Consider the following 19,584-nt stretch of genomic DNA (forward strand, 5'->3'; position numbering starts at 1 on the left):
AAGCTTATTCACACTATCCTCCACTAGGGCAGGCCCAGGACATCTTCAGCATACACCTCCTTCAGCGAAGGCTGTCCTGGATTTTACCCAACACCTGTGACTGTGCTTTTAGTCTCATGGCAACAAGTTATTTTTGGACTCGGCTTAATACTGCCAATTTCCCAGAGAATAATCTCCTCTAAAACCAACACATCTTTACTCAACTTTGGGCCCTCATATAGCCAGACCCATGCTTTCAATCAGTCTTAGCATGTTTAATTCTCTAAGCAGTCATTCAGAGTTGACATTAAGAAATAAAATGAACAAATCTATACATAAAGCTAGAAAAACTCGACTTATAAATGAAAACTTGTCCAATATTACTGCAACTTATTACAAACAACCTCACAATGACTTCCTGGCATCAGATGATAAAGCCCAGTAATGAAGTATCAAAAACAGCAACTCAGGCAGAAGCAAAAACTGGAACTTGGAAATACTGATTTTCTATATCACCTTGCAAACTATACAAATTAAAATTTCCTTGAGGTCGGTATAAGCACTACACTAGCTGGACTTTGAGGCTGCTCTCTTCAAGGTAACTAACAGAATGTTAAGCCTCAACACCTACCTTACAAAACACCGAAAGTTCACCACTCTATTTATAATAGAAAAAAGGATAATAAATAATATCACAAAAAAGTATACTAAATGAAAGAAAAACTTTTAAGTCTTGGAACACAAGGAGCATTATCATGAGCACCATTAACATAGGCACACATATTAAGAACATAAAAAAAGTGTATTTATGAGTGCAAAAGACGAGCCCCTTCATTAAGCCTTACAAATCATTTTCTTTTACTGGTGCACATTTTGCCGAGAGGCTATTTCAAGCAAAGCCTTCCCATGCAGCTGGTTCCTGTGAAAAACTGCGTGGCTTCCGGGCTTGCACACCTGCAACAACTGTCAGTGCCTCCACAAGTGGCCTCGTGACAGACTGCAGCACTCAGATGAGAGCACGAGGATTCTCGTGACTGGTCACCAGAGTGTTACAAGTTTTGTTGCGTGTTCTGACAAGTAAAAAAATTTAGCCCCCCAGAGAGATTTACAAGTGTATGTATACATGAAGCACACATATGCACACACATGTATAGGTGTATACAGATGTTCAGCATCTGGAAAGTGAACTGAGCCAGCAGGAAAGGTGGCAGATTATAAGGCGCTGTGGGAATCAGTCCCCCTCCACCACGACAACGCAGGAGCTGGCAGAGTCAACTGACAGCAGGAAGGGAGAAGCTGGTGAAAGTAGCTGCGACCACCACTGCGGCCCCCGTCCTCGTGGACTGTAACCATGGGCTGGCAGCCACTCCTGTCGCAGCTTGCTGGTGCTAGGAAGGCAACCACGGCCGTGCCCTCCAAAAATCAGGGTTTGTGTTCTGTCTGTGTGGAGGCTTAGCAAGGGATGTGTGCATAGGCTGGCCACTCTTTCACCTAAGGAATCCTCTGTCATCGGGAGATAATGGAACAGAGAGTTCAGTGACCAGTCACAGCAAATGAGCAACGGCAGCCTGCAATGAACAGCAGCAATAACCCCTGGAGAAAGAGGAGATCTGCTTTCCAAAGCTGCCATGTTACAAAATGATCCGTTCACAGCAAAAACTTATAGAGAGAAACTAAAGGTATGGGCCAATCACAGGAAAAAATAAATTGAGAGAAACGATCCCTGAAGATGCCCTGGTAATGAACTCAATGGACAATGACTCCATTAATTGCCTTAGTTATGTTCAAAAAGTTTAAGGAACTCTAGGGGAAAAAGAAAGAAAAAAATCAGGAAAAAGAAGTAAGCAGGTTTCAAAAAGTTTGTGGGAAATTTTGATTTTCTTCTAATTCCATTTTTCCATGAACTTTTTAAAGCACTTTCCAAACCCCCTATGCACAAGTAGGAATTTATAAAAAGAAATTAAATAAATGCTGGAACATGTTTGCAGTGTATTTTGTCACAGTAAAAAAGGGCACATACACAATCACATGAACTTTGCAGCAGAAATGGAGAGAACTGACACTCACCATCTGCTTCACGTAAGAGGGATCGCTGTAGTCTGCCATCCCATCCTCAGGGTTGATGTTTAACTTGTCTCGCAGGGGAGTTCTTCCCGGGGTGGAGTTGCTAACTGGCTTGGGAGTTGTCCCACTCCTTGGAGTAAGCCCTTCGGTCCCGTGAGAAGGAGTCCTGGAGAAACAGAAAAGCCACTTAAATTCTTTTAAATTGTACTTTCAAATGATCTTCACATAGTTCACAGGACAAGAAAAAAAGAGATTCCAGACATTTTGTTTCTTTACTTGGTTTTAAGTTAGCCCTCTAGGTTAAAATAAAGGTTTGGGGCAGCTAAATGGGCCTTTACCCTGTAAACATAGTTCTTTTGTCTCAATGACTTCAAATAAAGCTGTTACAATGTGCACTCTCTCCCTAAACTAGGACCACCAAACATCACTTCAGCCACGTCTTGATGTGTCGGGGAGCCAAGCGTGAAAGGAGATGTGACGTCACACTCAGTGACCCAGATGCTTCACTGGAGTCCCCGTCTTCATCACTGTGCTTCTCCTCCTTCCTGGCTACCAAGCAGTGCCTGTCAGAGCTGTAGTTGGTCCCTTTCTATTTTGTTCAGAAACCAAAGCCAAGCTTTCAGAATCAGATTTAAATGTGAATACATTCTGAGACTCTCCCAGGGATAGCCTGTAGACTTTGCAACTTACATTTTAAGTGTGAAAAAGCTTTGTGTTTTGTAATCTTACTTCTTGTTTTCTGGTTGTGGACCAGGAAGGTGGAGCTGCCAGACAAGGCGAGAGATAGGTGAGAGGTTACTGTCTAAGACATGGTCCCTGCCCTTAAGAAGTTACAAGCTAGCTGAAAAACAAGACATACAGAGGGGAAAAGAAGAAAGTAGGCTCTTATGATAGGCTTATTGTGCCAACTAGGCTTCTCCAGGAACATGTGGGCAGAGCTTAATCAGGTTGCAGCTTGTTTGGAGGGCAACCAATCAAGATCAATGGCTCTGCAAAGCTGGCCGCTTCTTCTTTCTCCCTGGTTCCACCAACGTGAGTTCAACTGAGACCTCTATCCTGCTGTGTGGCCTACCTGGCTCTTGTATTCCTTCTCACTATATAAGCCTATCCTTATATATTTAAGTGTCCTGGTGTGGTTTCTCTAGAGAACCCTGCCTAACACAATTGATACCAGGAGTGGTTCTAGAGAAACATGATCATCAATACGGGTTTCCTGAATTTAGATCTCTGGTCTGATTAGGCCCAAGAGTACTGAGAATGCCGCCTTTACCCATGAAAGCATGGATACGTCTGTCACTATTGCGAAAGCTGATATCCACGATATCACCACCAACAGATGCAGTGCTGGTGAGAGGAGAGGCTCTGGGTGATCATGTATTTGATTTTTTTCAGCAATTTTGTCAGGATGAGAAGTATAGAGAAGCTGGTTGGCTGGTCCTCCTTATAATAGACATGTGATCAAGGAAAGGGATCATCTCAGAACCACATCTTAAAGGCCAAGTAAAAAACCTTAAAGCTCTGCATGTGTTAGAGTGCCTTCTCTCTTCTAGTCAGAGACGTTGCCGAAAACCAAATCCACTCTCATCATACACATACCTGATTACAGCATCAGCTGAATTGTGAGCCTAGAACAGTGTCTGACATTACAGTAAAGGCAATAAGAAAAGAAATGGGACCCTGAAACATGGGATGGGGCCGTATGAGCTGATGATCCAGCGGAGGATACTGAGGTCCTAGAGTCGACTGAGCCACCGCAGTCAATAGACTCCCCCTCCCACCCGAGGGGATTCATCCACTATCAGTAAAACAACGCACACTGAAATGCAAGGTGGGGCTGCATCTGTAGCATTGCCTGAGAGCGATGACTTACAAGATATTGCTAATAGATCCCCTAGGAAACACCCTCACCGCCTTGTATTTCCTCTAGACCTGTAAGTAGAATTAAGTCTCAGAAAGTTCCTAAAGGTGAGTTACAGATGATGACTCAGGAAGAAAGGGGCTACACGCATAAAGACCTGCTCGAATTTTCCAATATGCACAAGCAGCAGCTCGAGTATTCCAATATGCACAATATGCATGGGAATGGTTACTAAGGGTGTGGGATACCAGTGCAAGAAATGTACCACTAGGCCAGTCTGAGTTCTCTGAGATGAGCCCCCTAAGCACAGATTCTTCTTTCAATGTCTCAGGTTAGGAGAGGCTAAGGAAGGATCTCAGGTTATTTGGTTGGTTCACTAAAGCATGGGCTGAGATAGCCTGCATTAGACCAACTTGGGGCACCTGACCTACCTTGCTACACTGTAGATTATGGCATCCAAAAGCTTGTGGAAATTGGTATGCTAGAACGGATCTAACGGAATAATCCCATAGATGCACAAAAGGAAAGACCCAGAGGACATACCTTCCACCCAAAACCATAGGGAACAAGTTGAAGGGAGCCCAGCACTTCTGAAAACTCCTGTGATTTATTATTTTATGTAAACCAGGATTAACAGCGGGAACTGCCCTAATTAAACTACAACATTGACAATGGGGCTGACAGGGCCCCATACTGGTAGGGGCAGGGGTAGCACTAAATCAGCAGAGACAGGGTGAGCTTGATTATCATAATGGACAGCAAGGTTTCCGTAATTCGAGCAACCTGTCTCATGTGAACTTATGGCATTGACTACTTAGCCACAATAGTTATGTGATCTATACAAGCAGAAAAAAGTGAGAGCAGGTGAACAGTTAAATCACCAGAATAGAGTCACGACCCCCCCAATCAATTTCTAACCTTGATGCCATTTACAGACCAAGAACCCCTTAAATGAGGGGAAGGCCAGGTCCCTTTGAAGAAGGACCCTGCTACATCAACAAAGGTTTACACTGTTGTTAGTCTTTCTTCTAACACAAGAGTGAGTGTCCATTGGAAGAAATAATCAAATTTTTCGTGGATTACTGGACACTGGCTCGGAACTGACACTAATTCCAGGAGACCCAAATGTTTGAAGGCCCACCAGTCATGGGCATATGGAGGTCAAGTTATTAATGAAATTTTAGCTCAAGTGCGCCTCACCATGGGTCCAGTGGGCCCCCGAACCCATCCTGTCCTTATTTCCCCAGTTCCAGAATGCACCATTGGAACAGACATACTTAGTAACTGGCAGAACCCCATAAGGGGTCCCTAAAAGATGTTGTCAGGAAAGGCCAAGTGGACACCATTAGAACTGCCATTGCCTAAGAAAATAGTAAACCAAAAGCAGTACCGCATTCCTGGAGGGATTGAAGAGATCAGTGCCACCATCAAAGACTTGAAGGATGCAGGGGTGGTGATTCCTACCACATCCTCGTTTAACTCACCTATTTGACCTGTACAAAAACCAGATGGATCTCAAGAGCATGACAGTGCATTAGCATAAACTTAACCAGGTGGGGACTCCCAATTGCATCTGCCATTCCAGACGTGGTTTCATTGCTTGAGCAAATTAATACTTCTCCTGGCACTTGGTATGCAGCTACCAATCTGGCCGATGCCTTCTTCTCAACACCAGTTTTGAAGGACCACCAGAAGCAGTTTGCCTTCAGCTGGCAGGGACAACAATACACTTTCACAACTCTCCTCAGGGGTACACATCGACTCTTCCGCCCTGTGCCATAATTTTGTCTGAAGGGACCTTAATGTCACACGGATCCATTATATTGATGACATATTCATTGAACCCATTAAAGAAAATGTAGCAAAGACTCTAAATTAGTCATGCCATGACCCTTTAATACAGTTCCTCATGTTGTGGTGACCCCAACCATAAAATTATTTTTCATTGCTCCTTCATAACTTTAATTTTGCTACTGTTATAAATCGGGCGACCCTGTAAAAGGGGCATTCGACCCCCAAAGGGGTCGCAACTCAGGTTGAGAACCACTACTCTAGATTCACTAGTACATCTGCAGGGAGAGGGTGGGACATCAACCCAACGAAGACTCAGGCAGCCTCCACCTCAGTAAAATTTCTACAGTCCAGTGGTGTGAGCCATGTCGAGATAGTCCCACAAAGTGAAGGATAAGCTATTGCCATCTGCACCCACCCCCCACCCCCCTGCACCCAACAACTAAACAGGAGGTATAACGCCCACTGGACCTCTTTGGATTTTGGAGACAACATATCCCTCATTCGGGTATGTTACTCTAACCTATTTATCAAGTGATGTGAAAGGCCGCCAATTTTTGAGTGGGGCCCAGAACAAGAAAAGGCTCTGCAACAGGCTCAGGCTGCCGTGCAAGCTGCTTTGCCACTGGGACCATATAATCCAGCTGACCCAGTGGTGCTAGAGAGGTGTCAGTCTAAGATAGAGATGCAGTGTGGAGTCTTTGGCAGGCCCTTATTGGCAAAATACAGCCTTGACCCTTGGGATTTTGTAGTAAAGTTCTGTCATCATCTGCAGACTACTCCCCTTTTGAAAAACAGCTGTTGGCCTGTTACAGGGTCTACTGGAGACTGAATGCCTCACCATGGTCCACCAAGTCACCAGAAGGCCTGAGCTGCCTATCATGAGCTGGTTACTGTCTGAGCCAGGCATGAAGTCGGACATGCACAGCAACACTCCATCATCAAATGTCAGGGGGTATATAGGAGACCGGGCTAGAGCAGGACCTGAAGGGACGAGGTGCCCAAATGCCACAGCCTCCACTCCTCTTACAGTACCTTTGTTCTCCCAGTCTGCACCTAAGGCCTCCTGGGGAGTCCCTTATGATGAATTGACTAAGGAACAGAAAATTCATGCTTGGTTTACGGATGGCTCTTCGCAACATGGAGGTGCCACTTGTAAGTGGACAGCAGCAGCACTACAGCCCCTTTCTGGGATCTCCCTGAAGGACAGTGGTGAAGCAAAATCCTCCCAGTGGACAGAACTTGGAGCAGTGCACCTGGATGTTCAGTTTGCCTGGAAGGAGAAATGAGCAAGCGTGCAACTGTATACTGATTCATGGGCTGTGGCTGATGGTTTGGCTGGATGGTCAGGGACTTTGAAGGAACATGACTGGAAAATAGGTGACAAGGAAGTTTGGAGAAGAGGTATGTGGATAGACTTGTCTGAATGGGCCAAGAAAGTAAAGATAATCGTGTCTCATGTGAACACTCACCAAAGGGTTACCTCTGAAGAGGAAGACTTTAACAAGAGTGGATAAGATGACACGCCCTGTAGAGACTGGTTCTCCTCTTTCCTCCACTGCTCCTGTCATTGCCCAATGGGCACATGAACAAAGTGGACATGGTGGCAGGGATAGAGTTTATGCATGGGCGCACCAACATGGACTTCTGCTCATCAAGGCTGACTTGGCTACACTGAATGCCCCATCTGCCAGAGTGAAAGCCAACATTGAGTCCAATATATGGGACCATTCCTTGGGGAACCAGCAAACTGGTGACAGGTTGATTACACAGGACTACTTCCATCGGAGGGAGCAGCATTTTGTTCTTACTGGAATACACACCTACACCTACTCTGAATATGGATTTGCCTTCCCTGCACGCAATGCCTTCTGCCAAAATTACCATTTGTGGACTTACAGAATGCCTTATCCACCAGCATGGCATCTGTGTTAGTTACATAATCTCTTATCAACTTGGGACTATTAAGAGTGAAGGGTGCACCACATCAGCGTGAAATGCTAAGAGGGTGCAACAGAGCAGCAAAGCAATGAAGACCCTGGGGAATACCAAAAATAGACTTTGGGTCCGGGGCGTGGCAAACCATCAGACTGAACTGGAAAACACTCCTAAAGGTCAAAAAACAGACCTGGAACTATTTATAGGTTTTTCTTGTCTTTGGGAGTTTTTGTTGTTGTTTTGTCTTCTTTTGTTGTTTGGTTTTACTCTTGTCTTGTTTTTGTGCTTATTATTGTCTCTGCATGTCTACCTAGATAAGATAGGCAGGATAAACAATCTAGAAGAGAAAACAACGGGACTGACGGTTCTGGGGGAACATAGGAGAGAGGGAGTTAGAAGTGGGAAAAGAAGTGGATGTTAACAAACCCAGGGACAAGGGAACAAGTGATCCAAAATCGATGGCGAGGAGGGTGTGGGATGCCTGGTAGGACTTGATCAAGGGCAATATAACTGAGAGGAATTAGTGAAATCTAAATTAAGGCTGAGCATGACAGTGGGACAAAAGTAAAAGGAAATAAAGTGAAGAATTAGGAAGCAACTAGGGTATTTATAGAGGTCCAAATACAGGCATGTACATATGTAAATATATTTATATGCAACTACAGGGAAATAGATCTATGTACATATATTTTTAGGGTAAGTTTTATGGTAGCAGGCAGACACTGGATCTCTACTCAAGTACTCCCACCCTGGCATTCCATGATGCTCACTTTCCTGACACGATTGAAGAAAAAATGGGTGCATAAGCAAATGGGGTGAAGAAAGCTGATGATGCTCAGCTATCAAAAGATATAGCGTCTGGGGTCTTGAAGGTAAACAAGCAGCCATCTAACTCAGAAGCAACAAAGCCCACATGGAAGCACACCAGCCTGTGTGAACACAAGGTGTTGATGGGATCAGCTATCAGGCATCAAAGACCCAGAACAAAAAAATCATTATCACTGTGAATGAGGGGGGATGCAGAAAGAGACCCAAAGCCTACCTGTGGACAAATGGACATCGCCTTACAGAAGGGTCACACGAAAAGAGCCAGTCAAGTTGCACTACAGCACTAAGGAAATATACAATTTTCCTCCAGTTCTTTAATTCTTCCACCCCACTATCATGACCCCAATTCTACCTTACAAATCTGGCTAGACCAGAGCATGTACACAGTTAGACAAGAGCTGGAAACACAGGGAATCCAGGGCAGATAAACCCTTCAGGACCAATAATGAGAGTAGCTATACCAGGAGAGTAAGGGGAAGTTGGGGGGAGAAAAGGGAACCGATCACAATACCCCCTCCCAGGAGGACAGACAACAGAAAAGTGGGTGATTGGAGACACTGATCAGTGTAAGATATGAAAAAATAATTTATACATTATCTAGGGTTCACGAGGGAGGGGGAAACTGAGGTGATACCAAGGGTTCAAGCAACAAATATACAAATGTGCTTGACTCAATGGATGCAGGTACAGATTGTGATTAAGAGCTATAGAAGCTCCCAATAAAAAGATTCTTTTAAAATCAAACCAAGAAAATAATGATTTTTTTTTTTTAAAGAGAGCAAAGGGGTGAAGTCTAGCTTGTCAATCAGATCACAGACTAAAGAGGCCTCCTTGTGAGCATGGTCTTCTCAGGAAGATCCTGGGAACTCCCTCTCCCTCTTTGCCTTCCTCTTCCTATTGAGGAGCCACACTGAAGGAGCTGAAGGAACCACATGGAGACCTGCGCCAGCACTGGCACGCTTCCACCGGCAATGGATCCACAAGACTTTCCACCCACCAGCCTGTGATCTACCTGCATTTGACATCATTGTATGTGCTATGTGAGTCTAAAGAGGAATTTATGGAGCAATATTGGACATGTGGGCTAACATAAGACTTATGAACATCTGGACTAGGCTGGGATGTTTTCTCAATATACAATTGCTCTTTCATATAAAGCTGTCTTACACATGACTGTCTCTGGATTTGTTTCTCTAGTCACCAGGCCTAACACAGCATCCTACACAGCATTGTTTCAGCTCAAGGAACTCACTTCACAGCAAATGCAGTGTGGCCATGGACCCATGCCCATGAAATCCACTGGTCATTATCATTTAGAATGACAGAATGGCCTTCTAAAGACACCAATTACGGGACCAGGTAGGTGGCAACATCTTTCAGGGCTGGCACAATATTCTCCAGGAGGCTATATAACCAGTGGTCAATATATGGTACTGTGTGTCTTATCAGCTGGATTCATGGGTCCAGGAACCAAGGAGTGGAAGCCAGAATGGCACCACTCACTATTACTCCTAGTGATCCACTTGTAGCCTTTTTGCTTCCTGTCCCAGCAACCCTAAGCCCTTCAGGCCTGGTTCCAAAGGAAAGAACACTTCCATCTGAAACACAGCACCAATTCCACTGACCTGGCAGCTAAGAATGCCCCCTGACCACTTTGGCCTCCTCATGCCTTTGGATAAACAGATAAAGGGTGTCCATTCACTGCACGGAGTGATTAATCCTGATTACCAACAGGGAAATTGGACTAGACTGGTGCTACATAATGGAGGTAAAGGAAGAGTGTGTCTGGAATCCAGGAGATCCCATAGGCCGACTCAGTACTACCATGCCCTGTGATTTAAGTAAATGGTAAACTACAGCAACCCAATCCTGACTGGATAGCTAAGGACTCAGACCCCTCAGGAATGAAGGTCTGGATCACCCCATCAGGCAAAGAATCACGACCAGCTGAGGTACTGGCTGAGGACAAAGGAAATACAAAATGGGTCATGGCCAATTGCAAAGGTGGGGTTTGTGATTTTTAGTATTTCTTCTTTACATGTGTTTATAAATGGGATCAAGCCTATCCGGGCACTGTGTCACCTTGCTGTACATCACTAGAGCTTAAGACTCCATCTGGGCCTGCTTCGCTTTGCAGCTACTGGCCTCTGCTACACTTGACTTCTCACCTTCCTGCTGTTGCTGCCCCAGCCTGCTGTCTGCTGGCCTGAGGGCAGATTCTGCTGTGCTTCCCTGACATTGGACCAGCAGCTGGCATGTGTTGAAGGACCTTCAATATATCTGTTCCACAAAAGTGAGTCAAACTGAGCCTTCTGTACTGCTGTAATTAGCTGTTGTACTCCTTCTCGCTATATAAACCTATCCCTATATATAAGTATGTATGTCCTGGTTTTGTTTCTCTGGAGAACCATGCCTAACACAGCTCTTACAAGCCTTGCATACATACTAGATGTTATGTAAGGATCTGGTTGCCAAAGCATCTTGATTCTGCTGCCATGACGAACTGTAAGAGTCTGAGATGCTTCCCATACTACACACCTTGTGTTTTGAAGATATAAAATCCTCTATTAAACAGTAAAGGACATACTCCTAAACCAACCAGAATGAAAGCAAACCAGAAATAGTTCTGACGCCTAGTTCCAATTCCACTTTAACACAATTTGCTTTTATCGTTATCTATGGATCCAATTCTTCTTAAAAGCAGTAGTTTAAAACAAAACCTTGTAAACAAACACGGGCTTGTAGTTAATATTATGCATGTTGAAGTGTGTAAGGGTAAAATAGACTAATACCTAATAAAGAATAAGATGCATTACAAAAATAAGACAGGTTTGAAAAGGAATAAAGCCAAATGGCTATGTGGATGTTCACTTTACCGTTCTACCAAACTTTCCTGAATGAATATAGAGCCTCCATAAAAGTTGGTGAAAATCTAATATGAATACAGGTGTTACAAGGGTTGTCATTTTATGGGTCATAAAATGATGATTAACAATGGGTCAATCTGATCTTTCAAGTCAAAAAAATACTCAAAATCGAGGTGGTAACATCAGAAGCTTTGGATAGACATGTTCTGCCATCAGCATCACCAGACAAATGGACAGTGTTCTGTGAATCAGTAGAAATCAGAGGCAAGTGGAACACAGATTCCCTTTCTCTGTCACACTCCTTGAGCATATAAACATGATAGTCAGATCCTTGGATTCATATTTGGCTGAGATACAAAAGTTGATTCACCATACCTGAACGGGGTAGAAAGAACGGTGTTTGGTGTCTGTACAACCTGTCGCTGTGGAGTCACACCTGAGAAGTCGCTCTCATGCAAAGGGGTATTAAGGCCACCTTTTAATGGTGTGTCCACATTGGTGAGGGCCATGAGGTTCTGGGCTTCCTGGTGAGCAAGAAGGTAAAGTAGCAGGGTTAGCAGTTTCCAAAGGACAGCAGAATCCTCTATAAAAGCTTCAAGCAGCAAGAATTCATATGCATTTCCTCAAAAGAAAATGACTCACAAGCCATATAAGTCAACACTTCCTCTATCACCTTATATTCCAATCCCCGCATAAGTCTTGAAATCGAGTGTATATGCAAAGGTATGCTCTGTGGCCTTACATACGAAACTGCCTGCACCCAAAAGCTTCTATTACTTATGCCACGCCTCCTTCTTTATAAGCATAAAGAACTAATCTCCCAGTGTGAATTCAAGCTGTCAGAGTGTCTGGGTCCCAGCCCGGCTTCCATACTAAACAATGCTGTCACCAGTCTGCATTCACTTCTGTGGGCTGCAGTGTCTTCTCCTGGGGTGCTAGGTCTATTAGCAGCTGGCCCACCCACCTCTCGTAAGAAAACAAATTGAGGGGACAGATCTTCTCATAGTCTGGTCTGACTTCTCCAAGCAGGCCTCATCATCCTCTCTGGTCACTCGGCTACGGCCCTGCTTCTCACTGCCTTCACTGCTGCTCGAAGTCTCAATTCCCAGCTACAGGCCGCCACGGACTATTTTCAATCGGGGTGTCAATACTGCCTCTCAGCACACACACGCTTCTTGCAATCTAACCTCGATACTCCTTCCATCAAGAGCTGGCTGCCACATCCCCTGCCTCCGAATATGGGTCGTTTGTAACTAATAGAGTAAAGAGGGGACGCAGCCTGGCTTTCAGGGTTACGTGAAAAATGTCTTCACAGCTCAGGTCCCAGACACCACTGAGCAGAGACAACTGTTATGCTGGACCACAGACACCGTGAGTATAATGAATAGGTGTGTTAGCCACTAAGTTTGGGGGTGAAATGGAGATAACCAAAGCAAGGCTTACTCCACCATTAGGTGTGTCTCTTCCATGGAAGACTCAAAGGTCGATGGGTGGTTTGGGGGCCTTACCAAACACAGAGTGTTTATCAGAAAGAACTTAAACCCCAGAGGCTAAGGAAAGGATTAAATGGTAAAGCGTATACCACAACAGGCGTGGATGTGCTATGGCAAACCATATACACCAACTTTGCAAGTAGTCAAAGCTCTTACATATGCTGTACTGAAAGTATAAGACAATGGCCGGGCGAAGGAGATGGGCTGAGTTCATGATTGGCCAGTACAATGCTGGGGCACCTGAGAGCCATGCAGCTGTTTCACTGTCATCTTGTTACACTGGAAAAATCCCCTTCTCTTAAAATGAAACTGCACAAGATTTATGAGGCAGCAGTGGCATAACAACCATTACATCCTGAACTGTGTCATTTGTTACACACAGTGAAAATCACACGAGGTGTCGCCACGTTTCAGTACATCTTGGTACCACTTCCCGGTTCCATGTCTACTTCTCCACACTAACATCAGTCCTGGGGACCAACAGCCACCCTGGGCTCATCACCAGACTTCTAGCTGTTAGGCTCACAGAAAATGGGAGCCACAAAAGTGCCAAGAATCCACCAGAGGCTTCCCTACCAGTCTCCCTGGTGCCTGGCAAGCTCTGCCTCATCCAGCAGTCACAATGGGCTCAGTTAACGGCATTTCTCGGATCCTACAACTCCTATTCAGACCTATACTTCTCCCCACAGGTGGATACCATCTAAGTCCTATGACAAATCCCTGATCTGTAACAGTCATAGGGTTCTGCTCCCTTGATGCACCCCAGGACTGTTCTACCCAGCTCAAAGGAGGCCCAGAGATGACAGCAAAATGCCTCCTATCCCTGCTCTCCGTATCCCACTCAGGGAAGAGCCAAACAAGCAACAAAGGTTCACAAGGCTAAGGTCTCAGATTCTTACCTGAAAAAGAGCTTAAATGGTATTACAGGTATCAACTTGACCACCAACTTCTGTCCAATTTTAATGAGTGAATCCCATGTTGTATGAATTATACCTCCATAGTTATTTTTAAAAACACGAACGGATTTCTACTAAATGCTTACTTACATTTTTTCCAAAAAAAGGGAAAGGGGGGACTTTTAATTTTACTTAAAATGTTCAAGTTCTACAACTGTATACTTGCAAGCTAGCATGGCCAGTATACCTTGCTTCACCGTGCTTGCAGATAATAGGGGATCCCTGGCGGGCCTGCAGCGAGCAAGGGCTGGAGCCATTTGTGCGACAGCATGTGCTCGCTCGCCCTTCCTGTGCGTCCCCGTGAGAGTTTAGTCTTTCTCACGATGCCCATCTCTTCCAGAATGTGACTGCACACTTCCTAGACAAGGTCAAAGTGCAAGCCTGACTGGTGCACGCATTGAGAAAACAAAGCATTGGGGACTTTTTCTACTGCAACATCTGCTTTATTACAGTGCAGGAACCAAATCCCCCAGCACCACCGAGTTGAAAAAACAGCAGGGGCAAGCGTCTGCTCTGTAAAGGGAGTGAGGGCCAACCTGGAGGCAAAGTAAATCACTAAGAACATATATACTGGTAGTCTGCACAGAATGAAAAGCTCTCTCATTTATGCATTCAAGACTCAGTTCTAAAAAAATTCACCCCAGACCCGCAGTGCTCTCCTTCAGAACACTTTCAGGAGCCAGAAAACGAATCCGGTGTGGAGTGCGACCTAGTGGCAAGCTTACCTGCAGAATCCTGTCTTGGGAGGCGGGCGTCCGTGGTGTCCTCAGAGCGATGCTGTTGTTGGTGACACTGTACTCAGACAGGAGTGTACTGGAAGCAGAGTTGGTGATGCCAGATTCCTCAGCAGTCTGACGGGCAATTTCACTTGCCTGACCGACTTTTACAACTTCCTGAAGTTCTGCGTCTGAAATCTAAACGGACATCATAGCACTTCAATCCGAGAACCGATACAGCTTCAGAACTGTCATCCCTCAGGAGGTTGAACTGCCAGAGCCATGTGCCAGACATATGGTTCATTTCACCACTTGACTTACTTGTAGGTTTTAAAGTTTCCACAGTAAAGCGCGAAAAAGTTTTTCTGATAAAATGGGAGAGGAAGTCTGCATATGATTTAGAATCAAGTTGCAAGGATTCATTTAACTACCTTTTACATATCGACCATCTTACCATCCAACATTTCACATTTACAAAGTACAAAAGTCAAATGCCTGATTATCGTATATATCAACAATGTGCACCGGGCAGTAACATGCACAAGGTGTGCAGGAAGAATAACATCACTATGACGGTCAACTTAGCTGACCCACAATCCCCAGGGTTTGGGAGCTATGCAATGATGTGGTCATCCTCCATCTTCAACTTAACACCAATTTTCACTAACAAACTCATCTTTAGAACCCAAGTGAAGGGGAGTTGGGGGGGGTGGCAACTTCCCCACTGAAAGTCTTTCAAATCAACAAAAATATCCAAGCACATAAGAAGTGCTTACACAAAACAATCAATATGAGGTGAGAAAGAAACTGATGATCAATTAAAAATCAGTCTGTCTACTGCACACACACACAAAAAAAGGAAACCAATAGGTGTTTCCAGAGTAATGGTGTCAAAATAATATCCTAAGACCTAAGAAGGAAAAGAAATTTACACAGGCAAAAATTCCAATGTATGAAACATTATAAGATATAGCAACATGTGACAATATTATTTTGTTTATGCCCAAGAATCCTGTGCTGATGTGATCAGTGCACTCATACGGGGACTGCTTCTGGTCTAGACCATGAAAAGTGTCCGCTACTATAGTGCTGTCCTACTCAGAACAAAACATACAACTCCAAGGTTCTGACAAGGACTTATTTAAATGTGTGACTCAGCCACTAGACTACAATTCTCCTAAGGGACCCCGCGCAGAGAACCTCTTTGAACATCGATTGCATACACAGTACAGTGTGTAAATACACACAGTAAAGCTTGTGTTTAACAGTCCTTGAACTAACTATAAGCTTTTCTTTCTTGTTGTTTTGTTTTTAGTCATTGGTTTGTTTTTTATTTTGTTGCTTGGTTTTGCTCTGTCTTGTTTTTGTGCATGTTATTATCTCACAGGTCTGTCTAAATAAGATAGGCTGGATGAACTATCTGAAGGAGAGAACAACAGGACCGACCAGTTCAGAGGGGACATGGGAGAGAAGGAGGTGGGGGACAAGGTAGTAGTGTGAACAAACCCAGGGACAAGGGAACAAGTGATCCAAATTAGTGGTGAGGAGGGTGTAAGAGGCCTGGTAGGGTGTGATCAAGGGTAATGTAACCAAGAGGAATTACTGAAGCCCAAATGAAGACTGAGCATGATAGTGGGACAAAAGGAAAGTCAAATGAAATAGCGCAAAGAGCTAGGAGGCAAAGGGCATTTATAGAGGTCTAAATAAAGGTATGTACATATACTTACATATGAGGATAGGGAAATAGACCTATGTGCATATATTTATAGTGTTAGTAGTAAGGTAGCAGATGGACATTGGGCCTCCACTCAAGTACTCCCTCAATGCAAGAAAACTTTCTTCTATTAAATTGGCATTCTATGATGCTCACCTTCCCGACAGCTGCTGAAGACAAAGCGGGTGCATAAGCAAACGTGGTGAAGATTGCTGATGGTGTCCGGCTATCAAAAGATATAGCGTCTGGGGTCTTAAAGGTTTGAAAGTAAGTAAGTGGCCATCTAGCTCAGAAGCACAGAAGCAACAAAGCCCGCATGGAAGAAGCAGCCTGTGTGATCACGAGGTGCTGAAAGGATCAGTTATCAGGCATCAAAGAACAAAAAATCCTATCATTGTGTGGTCACATCCCTGATATGATCGCTGAAGACAAATGGGTACATAAGCAAACGTGGCAAAGAAAGCTGATGGTGCCCGGCTTATCAAAAGATATAGCCTCTGGGGTCTTTAAAGGCTTGAAGTCACATAAGCGGCCGTCTAGCTCAGAAGCAACAAGGCCCAAATGGAAGAAGCACACCAGCCTGTGCAATCATGAGGTGTCAAAGGAATCAGGTATCAGGCATCATCAGAACAAAAAATCCTATCACTGTGAATGCGGGGTGGAGTGCGGAAGGGAAACCCAAAGCCCATTTGTAGGCCATTGGACATCCCACTACAAAAGGGTCTCCAGGAGGAGACGAGCCAGTCAGGGTGTGATGTAGCAACAATGAAACATACAACTTTCTCTAGTTCCTACACGCGTCCTCCCCACCCACTATCATGATCCCAATTCTGGCTAGATCAAAGAATGTACACTAGTACATATAGGAATAGAAAACACAGGAAATCCAGGACTCGCGATCCCTTCAGGACCAGTGGTGAGAGTGGTGGTACCAGGAGGGTGGAGGAAGGGTGGGTTAGAAAGGGGGAGCAAATTACAAGGATCTACATATAACCTCCTCCCTGGGGGACAGACAACAGAAAAGTGGGTGAAGGGAGACGTCGGACAGTGTAAGATATGACAAAAAATTTATAAATTAACAAGGGTTCACGAGGAAGGGGGGACCAGGGATTGAGGGGGGGAAATGAGGAGCTGATGCCAGGGACTTAAGTGGAGAGCAAATGTTTTGAGAATGATGAGGGCAATGAACGTACAAATGTGCTTTACACAATTGATGTATGTATGGATTGTGATAAGTTGTATGAGCCCCTAATAAAATGATTTAAAAAAAAGAAGTTTGTGTTTATCAAATTACCTGAGGAGCAGGAAGTACTAATTTACTTCTCTTCTTAGTAAATTCAGAAACACCACTAGTTTGAAGAATAGCTGACGGTAAATCGGATTCCTTTTTCCTTTTCAAATGTTGCTTGTCTTTTTTTCTATCTCTTCCTTCTTTTTCACTGATATGGATAAGGTACAGAGAAAATGTTTCTAATTTACATATAGGCAATAATATTAAAAACCATAGAAATACCATTCTTTGATCAAATAACTGCATTTGTAGCAACTAAAAAGTTGTTCAATACAGCATTACTCATTGTACTAGAGAATGCAAACTTAGAACAGTCATTATTAATAGCATACTAGTAACTGTAAGTACTGAATATTAAAACTACTCGACCCTGTGATAAGCAAAACGCTCCCTAGATGGTCAAAGGAGCAGAAAGCAGAGTTACTTGTATACAATGAGTATAGCCAACTGAAGTACACAAGTGCCTACAGGAAGAGACCGAAGAAAACTGATCACCCCTCCAGCCAGTCTACTGTGTTTTTAAGGAATAAAGTGTGACATCTGCCAACTGCTATGCCAGAACTGTTCTAACATATTTTTCACAAATAGCATATGAAACTGACAGGATTAATCAAGAGTTCTGGCACTGTGGTTGTCAGGAAAAAAAAGCATACTGTACACATTACTTGCATAAAAATATAATACTCTTGCCAATGATTAGTTTTTCTCTTTTTATCCTTTACTTAGGCAGCCTTATTTGAAAAATAAGTACAATTGAGTAAATCCAAGAAAATTCTATTTTAATGTAGATATCATCTGTTGCTTAGAAACAGAACTCCCGTTAGCAGGACTAGGAGGTCAATCAAGGAGTAGAAACTTAAAATATCCTTGGCAATCATTATGAAACGTTCTTGCACAATATTCTGACAAACACTTAAACTCTACAAATCTCTAAAAATAGACAAAACCTTCTGCCCTCTAAAAGTAACTATTAAAGTGAAAAGACTTATAAATGCATGTATAATTTTTTTCTTTTGATTTTATTTAAAGTGAGGAAAAGAGAAAAAGAACCAGATTACATTTGAGAGATCCCTCCAGTCCACTAGTAAAATAACTACCTAATCCACAAATGCTACATAAACGTTAAAGTACTTTGATTTGATGAATGGACAGTCTGCTGAAAGCTAAAAGCTCAGTTCAAGAGAAAGAACAGTAACCTGAATGAAAAACAGGACAGTGAAGGTCACGGATTCTCTCTGAGAGGGAAGTCCGTGAATCAAAAGAATAGTAAGCCACATTGGGGGAAATAATTTTAAAAATCTGGCTCCAACAAGAATGACATTAGTCCTCTCCATTAAATTCCCACGATACCATTTTCATAATCAGAAAAGCAACTTACGATCTTAATTCACCATCAAGATCCTGTTGTCTTAATTTCCTGAAATCTGCATCAAGAGCCTGGTAATTTTCCTCAGAAGTATCATAGAAACCAAGAGCAGGCTTCTTTTCAAATGGGATTTCTGCATTGTAATCAACTCCTCTCTTCTTCTTCCTTTTCTTCTGAATTTCTATGCCAGCTGCTCGAAGCTCTCTCCTCTTCTGGAGAGCAGCAAGACGCCTGAGGAGGAAACAGGATTATCTTGAAGATCATGGACTGGGGGAGAGATGGCTTTTCTACCTCCCAAAATGCAACCACCTAGTCATCTGGGGAAAGCTTTTACTTAATCATCACCTCATACCATTCACCCAAATAAAGTCCAGCTGTAACTTACACACAAACACACACCATACACAATAAAGCAAAAGGAAAAAAGCAGAAGAAACTATAATTAAATATACATCTTATCTCCGAATGGGAAGATACTTAATAAATACAAGATGGCTTCAAAAAATTCATGAGGAAACTCTATCATCTCTTAATTCTATTTTACAAACTTTTGAGACCTTCCCTGCATACATATGAATATATGGCAAAAAATATTTAAAACTTTAAGATTTAAACATTACAACTCTGCAACACCAAAAAAAATCATAAAAGGAAAAAAATCTTAAAAGGAAATTATGTCAAACAAGTTTTTTAAATATGTGCAATGAGCATTAGGTATGGTTA

General features: G+C 43.4%; 1 protein-coding gene across 1 annotated transcript in view; it reads right to left on the reverse strand.

Annotated features, from left to right (window-relative positions):
- The window catches only part of CDC5L (cell division cycle 5 like), a 50,340-nt gene that overhangs the window by 19,207 nt on the left and 11,549 nt on the right, over nucleotides 1-19,584 (reverse strand). The window contains exons 6-10 of the mRNA XM_075555017.1: nucleotides 18,874-19,092; nucleotides 17,499-17,643; nucleotides 14,500-14,688; nucleotides 11,701-11,849; nucleotides 2,047-2,209 (exon numbers count right to left, since the gene is read on the reverse strand). Of these exons, the coding sequence (XP_075411132.1) occupies nucleotides 2,047-2,209; nucleotides 11,701-11,849; nucleotides 14,500-14,688; nucleotides 17,499-17,643; nucleotides 18,874-19,092 (865 nt within the window). The remainder of the gene's footprint in view (nucleotides 1-2,046; nucleotides 2,210-11,700; nucleotides 11,850-14,499; nucleotides 14,689-17,498; nucleotides 17,644-18,873; nucleotides 19,093-19,584) is intronic.

The sequence above is a fragment of the Tenrec ecaudatus genome, chromosome 7, assembly GCF_050624435.1.
Source record: "Tenrec ecaudatus isolate mTenEca1 chromosome 7, mTenEca1.hap1, whole genome shotgun sequence".
Taxonomy (NCBI): domain Eukaryota; kingdom Metazoa; phylum Chordata; class Mammalia; order Afrosoricida; family Tenrecidae; genus Tenrec; species Tenrec ecaudatus.